General features: G+C 52.8%; 1 protein-coding gene across 1 annotated transcript in view; it reads left to right on the top strand.

Annotated features, from left to right (window-relative positions):
- Positions 1-12663, top strand: part of NTN1 (netrin 1) — a 218784-nt gene that overhangs the window by 188623 nt on the left and 17498 nt on the right. Inside the window, exon 6 of the mRNA XM_032280299.1 lies at positions 5932-6006. Within this exon, the coding sequence (XP_032136190.1) occupies positions 5932-6006 (75 nt within the window). The remainder of the gene's footprint in view (positions 1-5931; positions 6007-12663) is intronic.

Below are 12663 nucleotides of genomic sequence, written 5' to 3'. Positions count from 1 at the left end.
TCTTTAGGTGTTTGTTCTTCTGTGATCTTAATTTATCATAATTGCTTTTTATATTTTTCATTTTTTCTGTTTTATCTTTTGGCATATTAACTATATCCTATTTTTTCCAGAGTTCTATGTTCTATCATTTATATCCTATTTTTTCCAGAGTTCTGTGATTATCTTTGGGTTTTTCAGAAGCATTATTTGATCTAATAGCTCTTGTCAGAATGGAGCATGAAATAGCATCTTCTCTCTATTTAAGACAAAGGGTTTTATTCCCCACCTCATTCTAATTAATAGTTTTTAATATGATCTGAAGTATCAAACTAAATTTAAATATTTTATATGTACATAGATACACACACACACACACACACACACACACACACATACACATGGGGATGGAGAAGGAGAGGAAGACACTGATGTTCTCTTTCAAACACTTAAAAATTATTTTGATATTTGCATTATGTTTTAGAACCAAATATGGCATCTCTATGTTTACTGGTTTCAGTGTTCATCTCCAGTAAACATAGAGATGTCAATCACATCACCTTGGGTTTATGCCACCACTTTTCCCTGTAAACCCTTACTTTTAATTCATTTCATAGTTGGTTGGAAAACATTCTGAAGTATTCAAAAGGATACATAATTGGAATGTTTTCTGAGCCCCTGCACATTTGAGAATGTCTTTTGTTTATTGTGGCCTACATATATATATAAGACAGTCTAGCTAGGTATAAAATTCTTAGATTACAAATTTTTCCCATTAAGACCTTATAGACATTACTCTATGATTATGTCACTGGCTTGTTGTTGTTTTTAATCTGTATGTATATTTTTCTTATCCTGGTATTTCATATGTTTTGCAAAGAAGTGTCTGGATGTTGGTCCCCTTTTGTTGATTTTTGAAAAACTTCACTGAGCCCTTTCCTTCTAAATATGTAGGTTATCTTTTTCCTCTAAATTTTGTGAATTTTCTCTCCAATTTATTCTCCATGTTTCTGAATCAGTTTTCTACAGTATTATGAATCTTTGCTGCTTTCTAAGTGGATTACTTATTTATTTTTAGAGACAGGGGTTTGCTGTGTCACCCAGGCTAAAGTATAGTGGCTTAGTCACAGCTCACTATAACCTCAAACTCCTGTGCTCAAGTGACACTCCCACTTCATCCTCCTGAGTAGCCATCATGCCTGGCTCTGTTTTTTTTTTTTTGTTTTGTTTCGTTTTTTGTTTGTTTGTTTGTTTTTAGAGATGCAGTTTTGCAATGTTGTCAAGGCTGATCTTGAACTCCTAGCCTCAAGTGATTTTCCTGCCTTGGCCACCCAAGTGCTGGGATTACAAGTGTGAACCACCACACCCAGCCCTTCCAAAGAGGATTTTAATTGCGCTACAGAGTTTTCCTCCTTGTTTTTCCAACTCTTTCTTTTATGCATCGCCCTTTTTGTTTCAGCTCAGCTTCATCTCCCTTACTGGCTTTCTTCTCCTAGTTCATAAAGGCTGTTATTTTAATCTTTTTAGTCTGCCAGGCCCATTTGATCACCTATTGTTTATGGCTGTTTTTAAGCTACAGTGACAAAGATGAATATTTGTGACAGCAACCTTATGGTCCTCCATGCCTAAAGTATTCACTGTTTGGTCCTTTGAAGAAGAAAAAAAATTGCAGCTCCATGTACTGGTGCAATGGCTGGATTCCCATCTCAGATTTAAGGAGAATGGCCAGGGAAGGTACATAGCTCCGTCTTCAGCTTCTGGTTCCTACCAACCTTTCCATGGATTTCCTTCTGCTCTGTGGAGGTAGTGCCCTTCCTTTCTCTGCATTGCCCGATTTTCTGATTCTCTGCAATGATTGAGATAGAAATACAAGGTGAGATCTCTGCTGTACCACTGTCCTTCTGTTCCTTACCGGTCCTGAAACTTCCCTTCCTGGAGGAGGGATCATCCCCACTGCCCCCGCTCACTTCCTGCTCATTTGTTCCCTGGTCCTTGTTTCTCTGTCCCCCTCCCTTTTTTCAGGACCTTTCTGCTCGTTAGACAAAGAGCTGTGTCCTAAGATCAAATCTAAACAGGTTTTGCTTATTCCACCGCCATCTGCCTTCAATTAATAGAGATTGCTCCCAGATCCCATCATTGGGTCATCATCATTTTTGTTTTTGGCATAGTGTGAACTTTCAGGTTTTCTCATTGTCTTTATGGCTATTTTGGAACAAAACAAGGAGAAGCCACATGAGAGGCTGCCAAGTAGATGCCAGTTTGAAGAAGGAGTCAAAGCTTTATCTTAAAGCTGTGGTTTGTCCATCTTGAAGCACTCTCTGTGGCTTTGTGTGTACCATAAAGAGAGTACGTACAGTACCATTTTCCTTATTCGGGGGCCACTTGCCTGGTGACTTCAGCTATCTGGAATACAACCTAAACAAAGAGTCCACAAGCAGCCAAATAGCTGTCACAGTGTCCAGAAGGTTATTCACTTTACCCAAGGGAGAACATTTCAGCCTCTCCTTCCAAGCCTAGTTACCTGTATTTCACATACAATTCTAGCAAGCTTGGTCTTTGTTTCCCTAGCAAACCCAAAGGGCATAGGGGACATTTTGCAACAAGCACACTGATCTGACAAGAATTTCCAGCTGACAGAAAGGAAAGGCACCAAAAAAAAAAAAAAAAAAAAAGGCAAACACAACTCCAAATGCTCAGAGCCTGATGTCATTTTCTGTAAGGACAAGCAGCCTGAGGTTCTCTCTGTGAGCATTCTCCAGTTTGAGTCAACAGCCACCTATCTGGATCTTTCCTCTGCCACACTGGCTGCTCTGTACAAATCACGGGTGCAGAGACTGTCCCCGTCTCTCACAATTGGTTCAGACTATGTTTTCTGACTCTGTTTGTACTTTAGAACCATCTGGGGAGCATTAAATATTCAGACACGTAAGCCACTCCCTAAACTAAGGAAATCACAATGTCCTGGGAATAGGACCCAGGCATCGTGATCCCACTGCATAGCCAGGACTGGGACCAGGAGGTTAAGAGCAGAGGTTCGGCAGCCGGACTGCCTCATTGGGCACATGACCTTGAGCTGGTGAGTCACCAATGTCTCTGTGCCTTCAATTCTCATCTATAAAATGGGGCCTGATTGAAGGGCCTAGAAGAGTTCATCAACCATGAGAACAGTGCCCAGTGCCTCATTAGTATCGTGGGAGTAGCTGCCATTAGTGAGGTACAGACTTGATATTCATGGCGATGACGGTGATTTGTCAAGCAGGGCCCGGGAGTGTGACCTAATTAGGCAGCGATGGATGTCACACATTCTAGGGCAGTCTTTGTCCCAGGTAGACTCATGGCTCTGGAGAGGAGAGCTGTGGAGGTTTCTAGGCTGGGACAATAATGCTGGAGGGAGGGGACAGGGGCAGGCTGTCCCAGGACTCATCTGCCTTCCTCCCGCTCACCTGGGGTGGGCCTTACCTTGGGCAAGCTGTTCTGGAACCTTTCTGAGCCCTCAGTTCTAAGCTAGGCAAGGCAGTTCCTCCCTCAAAGCATCCTTAGAGGCTCAGAAGAGCTGACGTGCTCAAAGGCACCCTCTCTGCCCCAGCCAGTGCTACCTACCTCAAGGCTGAGATGGAGGGAATGTGCCTTGGGCCATGAGGAGGCAGGTGAAAAGGATTTCCTCCTGATCAGAAATGATGGTAGGGATGATGGCTTTTGTCAAAAAAAAAGACAAAAAATATGAATCATAATGATAATAAGAAGGCAAGGAGAGTGGATTCCAGGCCGCCCCTACAAGAACGCCATTCAGCACCACTTGCATTCCAGTTCGCTTCCCTAAGCAGAGAAAGCAGGAAGGGATTTCAGCCAGCTCCTGCGGGACCACCAGGACTTAGGCACGCCCTGGGTTCAGCCCCAGCCGTGGCTTTACTGGGAGCGTCATCTGTCCCTGAGCTGGCAAAGATGTGGCCCAGAGCAGCTGTTCCCCTTGGGGAGGTGCGGCCACAGTGCTGACGGTGGGGATGGTGCCGCGGACTTGCATGTTTGAGCTGCCGTCACTCTCATCCCAGGCTCTCCAGCTTGGCCACAGTAGAGTGAGGGCCACTGTCTGAACAGCCCAATCCCTGTACTCCAAAGAATCCCTACTCCAGTAACCAAGCAACTGTCCAGATGGCAGGAGGGATGGGTACTGTGGCCACCAGTGCCGCGGAACAGGGCCATCATGAAGGGGTTCCGAGGGCTGAAGTCACAGGGAGCAGGAAGCAGGACTGTTGTTCTCCCATTTCCTGAGACTGGTTCCTAACTGGGGGCCCCAAGACGCTAGCACAGGAAGCAGTGGGAGGCTACCAAGGCAGTGGGATGGAGCTGTGTCAGCTTTCATTGAGGCGCCAGTCAGTGTATCCCAGGATAAGACCTTGAAGGAGGCAGTGGCCTTCACAGCCCAGAGGCCAGCTCTGGTGAGGTCTCTCTGGACACTCCCTGCAGCTCTACGCCCTGGCTCGGGGTGCAGGCGGCACTTGGACACCTGCTTTCCTGCCTGGGCTTCTCCCTGTGCTCCCACACAAATCACTCCTCCCCTACCTTGACCTTGGTTTTCCCCTCTGCAGGATTGGGGACTGCCACCTGCCCCCGGAGCAGCTGCCCATGTGTGTGCACATGTGTGTCGCATCTTTCCCTTCCTGGTCCCCTTTTCCTAATCCCTCACCGGGACACACGCACCCAGCCAACTTCCACCAACCCATGCCACCACTGCTTTTAGAACAGGCTGGGCCCCCTGCAGACCTCCCCCAACAAGCCCCACATACACACCGCCAGCCTGGCTGGTCCCCCAGGCAGTATGGGAACCACTAAAATCCAGGGCATTCCTTACCCCTGGCTCTGAGCTCACCTCTGCTCCCACTGAGGGGGAATCTGTCAGAATATCGCCTCACCAAGGGTGCAGGGATCTTGGCGTCTCAGGCCAGCCTTGGCAATAGCTTCTCAGGGTGCACTGGGCAGGCGGCTTACCCTCCTGGAGTTTCCGTTTTCTTGTCTGCAGAATGGGAATGATACCCACACCTCAAAGAAGGGTTGTGAGAATGGAATGAGATCCTGCCTGCTGAGTGGCGGGGGCAGGGCAGACTGGGGGAGATTGGCTGGGCCTCTGGGATGGGCTGTGCCGTCATGTGAAGCTGTCACACACAGACTTAGCGAAGGAATTGTGTCTCTGTGTTCAAAGAACAGCGATTGCTGGCAGGGAAAGGCTATGTTTGGGCTGCAGTGGGCAGCTGCATTTGGGGGTTGATGCAGGCCCACAGGCTGGCAGGCCCTGGTGCCCTGCACATCCTGCCTGGCTCTCGGTTAGGCCCTGGCATCCCCCAGTGATGCCCAGTGGAGATGGCCCAGCAGCCCTGCCTCTCAGCAGTACGACCCATTAGAACTGAACTCGTCTTCGTGGGGCATTTTATTTGCACACTCCAGTAGAGTGGACACCAAAGGGGTTTTCTAATGCTTCATGGGCTGCTAATTTCCCCTGTGACCTCTTTTGTTGAGGCCTGACCCCAGCTAGAGGCTCCACGCCATGAAAGCCAGCGCCTGACACAGACCCGGGGCTCAGGGTGACAATGAGGCCTCTATCGGCTTTAATCAGGCTCCAGTTGCATCTTAAGAACAGGGAGAATCTGTGTGGTGCTCAGAAGCCCTGGGTGGCACAATACGGAACCCCCGAGACTCTCACAGAGGCCAGCACGGCTGCAGGCGGTGGCTAAAGGATTTGTGAGGCCAGGGAGGGGGTGTGTGGGTCAGATGGGGGCCCTTTGTCCCTCAGGCCGCTTTAGAAGGCCGGGCTTGCCCTGAATGGCCGCCTGCCCGCCCGGCCTGGCCCATGAGTATCACAGACCTCTGGGTATTTAGGGAGGTGGCCTCCTCCTCTGCCTGCCAGCCTATTCATTGCCAGCCTAATTAGTTTTTGTCTGTGCTCCCCCCACTCCCCTGCAGACTGCGATTCCTACTGCAAGGCCTCCAAGGGGAAGCTGAAGATTAACATGAAAAAGTACTGCAAGAAGGACTATGGTGAGTGAGAGTCCCCTTGTCTGCTGGGAAGGACGGGAGGGGCCGTGTGACCAGTGCAACTGTGGGACTGGGGTGCAGGTGGCCCCCGGAGGATGTTGGTCGTGGCGCTCCTGTCACTGGTGGGAACTAGCTGGATGGATCCCATGTCGGGGAATTTCTCATCTTTTCCTCCTTGGTCCTCAGAGACAGGGGGTGAGAGGAGCCCAGCAGCCTGGCTTCTCCCCTTCCCTCACCCTGAGGCTGGCACACCCAGGCTGGCATCTGGACTTGACTCTGCCCCTGATGGGCTGTGAGGCCACAGACCAATGGCTTGACCTTGGTGGTCTTCTGTGTCTGTGTCATACCACGGGGATTTGACCTGAGTCCACATTGCTCAAAGGGAAGCCCTCTGGGCATCGGACAAGGGCTGGGAGCTCCCTGGTGCATTTCAAACGTTCCACCAGGCTGTCGCGGGGCTGGGAGTCTGTGCTGTAAACGGCTCACCACTCATTGCCATGCACCAGAAGATCCAGTGCTGGACCTATGGGGCAGACAGTCCTGGGGGCCACTTGCAGTGGTTGCCTGTCGCCTGTGACCTCTGACTCCCTTCCTGGGAAGGGTGTGTCCTGTCCCCTCCGTCTCACAGTGGCCATGGAGGGTGGAGGCAGTCTGGGAGCCTGCAGGAGGAGGGCCCTGCAGTGGCCAGCGGGCAGGTGTGTGTAAAGAGCTGGGCCAGTCGCAGGGGCTCTTCAGAATGGGAGACGCAAGCAGAAACCCCGAAAGCATTGTCCAGCTGGCCACTGGCAAGGACCCTGTATGCAGCCAGGGCATCCATGCGGGTGGCTGAGGCCCCCATCATAGGCCAGGAAGGAGCCCCAGGCCCAGGGATCCTGAATCCAGGCCTGGTTCTTTCTCTCATGGGGACTCTTCTTGAGCTGATGGGCCAGGAATTGAGCCTGGGGCTGGCCCCCGTCTTCTGGGCCCACGACAGTCCACATCTGCCCACCTCCCTCTGTCCTCCCCACCACGCCATCTGGACAGGGCCCATATTTCCTGTTCCATCTCCAACTGGCCCCAGGAGGTACGTCCTCCATTGTCCCAGCGGCCCTGCCAGCCCTAGCAGGTCCTGGCCTCCTCTGGGAAGTCAGCTCGACCTCTCTGTTCTGTTCAGCTTCCCAAGGCTGTCCTGATCATACACCTCTCAGGGGATCTGGGACAAGTCCCATTGCTTACCTGAGCCTCGGTTTCCTCATCCGTAAGATGGAGATGATGCCACCTGCTGAGTATATGGGGGAAGACACAGCACCCGTGCCTAACTGTCTCCCAGCAAAGAGTGACCTCTGTATGCAAAGGAAGCTAGTGGGGGAAGGGGAGGAAGGAGGGAGTGGCGGTGGAAGAAGTTGGGTGAGAAGCAAAGGCCACCTGTGGAGGAGGCCTCACCGCCCAGAATCTGAGCACCGTCCCTTCCCTGACCCCAAAGGGGTCTGGCAGTCCTGCCCATGGAGATCCTAACTGGGCCAGCTGCTCAAACAAGACCTAAGCTTTTCTTGCTTAGTAAGGATAGTAGTCAGGAACTTTTAACATAGTGAAATGAATGACAAGGCCCAAAGATATCCAAAGGAATTTGGAGAACTTCTAAAATGTTGTCTTTCATTGCGTGTGTGTATGTGAGTGAGAGTTCATACACACTCTCCACACACACCAAGACCCAGGTCATCCAGCCCCACTCCCCACAGGCCTCCTGGCCTCCTACAGGGTGAAGAGGAGCAGCTGGCAGGCATCATGCATCAATTCAGAAGCTGCCAGGCCATGGGCATCAACGTTCAAGGCCCTTCTGGGGTCCACAGTCAATTCCTAAAAGCTGTACTCATTGCAGGACAGTGAGGAAACTTCCAACTCCCAGGAGAAAATAAACCTGGATTTTGAAATCAAACTTCAAGTTACTTTAAGATAAAGGAAGTGCTGTCTCCAAGCCAAGAAGGAGGGACCCTGGGTTGTTCTGAAAGGAGCTAAGGCCGAGCGTGGTGGCTCATGCCTGTAATCCCAGCACTTCGGGAGGCTGAGGTGGGCAGATCACCTGAGGGTGGGTGTTTGAGACCAGCCTGGTCAACATGCTAAGACCTCGTCTCTACTAAAAGTACAAAAATTAGCTAGGCGTAGGGGCGCACACCTGTAACCCCAGCTACTCAGGAGGCTGAGGAAGGAGAATCCCTTGAACCTGGGAAGCAGCGGTTGCAGTGAGCCAAGATTGCACCACTGCACTCCAGCCTGGCCTGGGCGACAGAGTGAGACTCCATCTCAAAAAAACAGAAAGGAGCTCATTATGGCCCTGAGCTGCAAGGACTGCATCCTCCCAGCCCTAGGCCTTCAGTGTTCACTAGGGACTGCAAGGTGGCCCGTCAGTGGCCCTGCCAGCCCCAGCACCTCCTGGCCTCTTCTGGGAAGTCAGCCTCTCTGTTCTGTTCAGCTTCCCAAGGCTATCCTGATCATACACTTCTCAGGGGATCTGGGACGAGTCTTCCCAGCCTTGGGAAGCCCTGCCTGGTTGGGGAAGCCCTGCCTGGTTGTGGCCGCCCCAGGCAATTGGAGGCATCTCTCTTGGGGTGGGGCAGGGTGGGGTACTGCCTCAGGGTGCCATTGGACCCTCTGTTCGCTGACTCAGCCTTCCCTTTGCCCCACACCTGACTCCCCCATGGGTTATCAGTGAAGCAGGTGGCAGGAGCAGTGGGCCCCTCTCCACTCCCCTCGCCAGCCCTCCCGTGGGATGAGAACTTAGGCAGGAGGGCCCGAGGGTTTTGCTGCTTTCCTAGGCTTTGGACATGGGCACCACAGCACTGTATTCCTGGCAAAGCAGTGGGTTCAGAGGATTTACGGGTCGCAGAGGGAAAGCCCTGTGCCTCTCCTCCCCATCCTTCCCTGCACAAAGCCTAGGGGTAACCTCGGCAAGGAGGTAGGAGGGAAGGGGAGAGGAATAGGTGGGCTTGCTTAGGGGACAGATGGTTTGGATCGCCTATTTGGTTTGGTTTTAGTTTTGAAGGACCCTTTAAGCAGCGACATGGAGGAGAGGCAGCTAGGAGTAGGGAGGAAGGCACCCACCCACAGCCTCTGCTCTGTCTTTAAGTGAAATAATGAAAATGGGACTTGGAAAACTGCGCAAAGCCATTCCACGGGATTCTGTTTATTCAATCTGGTTTTCTGGTCTGGTGACTTTGTTCCTTCCAGTGAATTCTCCCTCCCCAGCAATATTCCAGGGGGCACCTTGACCCCTCAGAGCTCCCTTGGCCCCTTACCTCCTTTCTTCTGGCAGTTCCTCTCTGTCTGCTGAACCTGACACCCTACTTTCGTAGGAGGTTTCGAAGGAGGCCCTTAGGCCTTCCCTGCGCTCTGCCCTGTTGTGGCCACCCTGGGCAATGGGGGGCATCTCTCTTATATAACCTATGGGTTATCAGCGAAGCAGGTGGCAGGGACGGTGGGCTTTAGTTTGCACTTGTCATAGGCAGTGACATGGGCCTGACTGGGTGAGGGGACTTGTCTAGTCACCCAGCCAGGCGGTGGCCTGGCCTCCCACTCCTTCCTGAGCTTTTCCTTCCCATCGCAATTAGTCCAGAGAGCTGTGGGCCAGCCCCATGTACCCACATTTCAAGACCTTGTGGTGGTTACACGGATCCTGCCCCCACACCCACGGCACAGGCGCCTCACCCAGCTGTCCACATTTCTACTGCAAGACAAGGCTGAAGGAACAGCGGGGGGGGGGGGGGGGGGGCAATGAGATCCCCCAGGGAGCTGATAGGGGCTGGGGCTCTGGCACCCCAGCTTTCATGCCCTTCTCACCACGCTCCAAGCCTGTGGCCCTGCAACCAGGACTGACATTGTCCCTGTCATTCCTCAGCCCTGGTGGTGATGGGGTGTTTCTGGTTCTAGGACTGTTCCTTGGATTCTTATGGTCACTTAAAAGTGGGGAGTCCTCACCCCCAGCTCAGCCTGTGTGTTCAGGCAAGAGCAGGCCAAGAAAAGTATCTGGAACAGGATTGCATGGGCTTCTGCAGAGGGCTCAGTGGAGCCCTGCGGGGCGGGGGCGGGGGCCGTGCAGAGGGGCCTTGGGGAATGTGTTTGGTCAGAGGAGTGAGTGGCCCCACAGGGGCTGGTGGGGGTCCTGAGGACAATACCTGGCCCGTGAGTTCCTCTGAGGCTGGGGCGAGGCCTCTGGGTGGGCTCTGCTGGAGTCTTTGAAGATCTCCCATGTGCCTGTGTTGGGTCCCTGGCCCCCGCCCCCGAGGAGGTGTTTAAGGGGTGTCCCTCCCACGCAGACCTGTGCCAGCCCAGGGAGAAGGTAACCAGCAGTGGGAGGGCAGGAGAGAGCTGGCCTGGGGCTGAGAAAGCAGGGGAGGCCGCCAGGCTGGGCTGGCCAGGGCAGGGGCTGCGTAATCCCTGCTCTCTGGCTGACACCCGGCAGGGGGCCAATTAGGAAACACATTTCCTTCATCCAGGGCACTTGGATGTTCCAGAAGCCGCTAATTAGAACCTTGGGTTTGCTGCCCCTGATGGGTGAAGAGCAGGCCCGGCTGCCAGCAGCCCTGGACCCCCTTCCTCCTCCAGGCCTTGCCCTTGTGTGGCTGAAGAGTGCGGGTCTGGGGCTCCACAGACCTGGGCAGCAGCCTGCAGGTGGAAGGCTGGGGCGGTGGGGGCCGATGAGAAGGGGCTTGTGGGCTCAGGGTGCCGGCCCTGCCCCGTGTTCTCTTGGGCACACAATTAACAGTGATCCAGAGCCCAGCTCTGGTGGGCCTGGGGACACGAAGCAAGGCAAGGGATTGGGGTGGGACGGCTTCAGTGCCGAGGCCCTGCCATGCCACTCACATCGGAGGGATCGGAGGGACCACATGATTGAAGGGAGCTCTGGAGACACAGGTTCCTAATTTGCCAAGTGACTGTGGATAGGGAGCTTCGCTGCTGGGGCCTCGGTGTCCTCATCTGTCACATAGAGGTGTAGTTCAGAGCACATGATAGCCTTCTAAGTGAGACCCTGGCTGTACCTCCACCCACCGCCCACAGCAGGCGCCATGCCTAAGGGGTAGGGCCATGGGGAGGCTGTCCAGCAGGAGGCTGTCTCATGGGGAAGCTGTCTAGGCTGTCTGGGGGGAGGCTGTCTCGGGGGAAGGCTGTCTCGGGGAGGCTTTCTAGGGGAGGCTGTCTCAGGTCACCTGGCCACCCTCTCCTGGGGCACTCTGTCCTCTGTTGCCCTCTAGGGGATCCGGCTCTTCTTGCAAATGCTTGAAGGAGAGCTGCCAGGGAGGCCAAGTGGGGATCAGTTTTTCCCAAAAGACAGGTTTTCTTATTTTCAAGCATATTCGAGATTCCTGCCAGCTTCTCAGGAAAGCGCAGCCTTGGAGGGACCCTCGTCTGCAAGGAGGCTGCGAGCGAGCGGGGTGTGTGTGAGTGTGGTGTGTTCACCGCATGGCTGGCATCCCATAGGGCAGCTCAGATACGGGAGTTGCACGCTGGAGCCACCGCCCTGCAGTCACACAGCAGACACCTGAAAACACAGTCCTGGAAACCACCACCAGGGGACTGCAGGGCCCCAGTCCCGCCCCACGAGGCCTCTCCTCACACCCCACCAAGCCAAGAGGCTTCCTTGGCGGAGCCCCTCTGCCTCCTGTGCTCCCGCTCCCCTCTCCCTTCTGACCCCTTCCTCCCTTCCCATCCCATCCCCGGGCTCTTCGAGAAGCTCCACTGTTCCAGCTGCACTCAGCGCCTCCCGTCTGTGCTGCATCCCATGTCTCACACGACTGCTGTGCTCACGTTCATACCACTCACAGGCACGCATACCACACACCCGTGCACATACACACCATCACACACACCACACATCAAACACAGAAATCATCACACTCAGGCACACACACATCATCACACACATCAAACATACACCATCACACACAGTCACACACACACTTTATCACATGCATGCACACACACACGTTACACACCACACACATCAAACACATACACCATCACACAGTCACACACACACTTTATCACACAAGCACACATACCACACATGCATGCACACATACACGGCACACACCACACATATCAAACAGAAACCATTACACACAGGCACACACACACCACACACATCAAACACAGAAACCATCACATGCAGGCACACACACATCATCACAAGCACATGTAACGTGTGCACACACACCATCACACACCCCACACATCACAGATACACAGACCATCACAGTCACACACACACACTTTATCACACAAGCACACATACCACACACATGCACACACACCGTTACACACACACCGCACACATCACATACACCATCACACACAGTCACACACACACTTTATCACACAAGCACACATACCAAACTTGCTTGCACACACACAACACACACCACACACATCAAACACAGATACACAGACCATCACACATATCACACACATTTATCACACAAGCACACACACCACACATGTGCACACACACACACATCGCAAACACATATCAAACACATACACGTACATCACACACATACTTTATCACATAAGCACACATACCACAGATGCATGCACACACACACACCCCCACATCAGATAGACCATCACACATATCACACACACACACTTTATCACATAAGCACACATACCACAGATGCATGTACACAC

This window comes from Sapajus apella, unplaced genomic scaffold (genome assembly GCF_009761245.1).
Source record: "Sapajus apella isolate SASKATOON/1434 unplaced genomic scaffold, GSC_monkey_1.0 scaffold12, whole genome shotgun sequence".
Classification (NCBI taxonomy): Eukaryota; Metazoa; Chordata; class Mammalia; order Primates; family Cebidae; genus Sapajus; species Sapajus apella.
The sequence above is the reverse complement of the archived record's forward strand: the minus strand, read 5'-3'. Positions and strand labels throughout refer to the sequence as shown.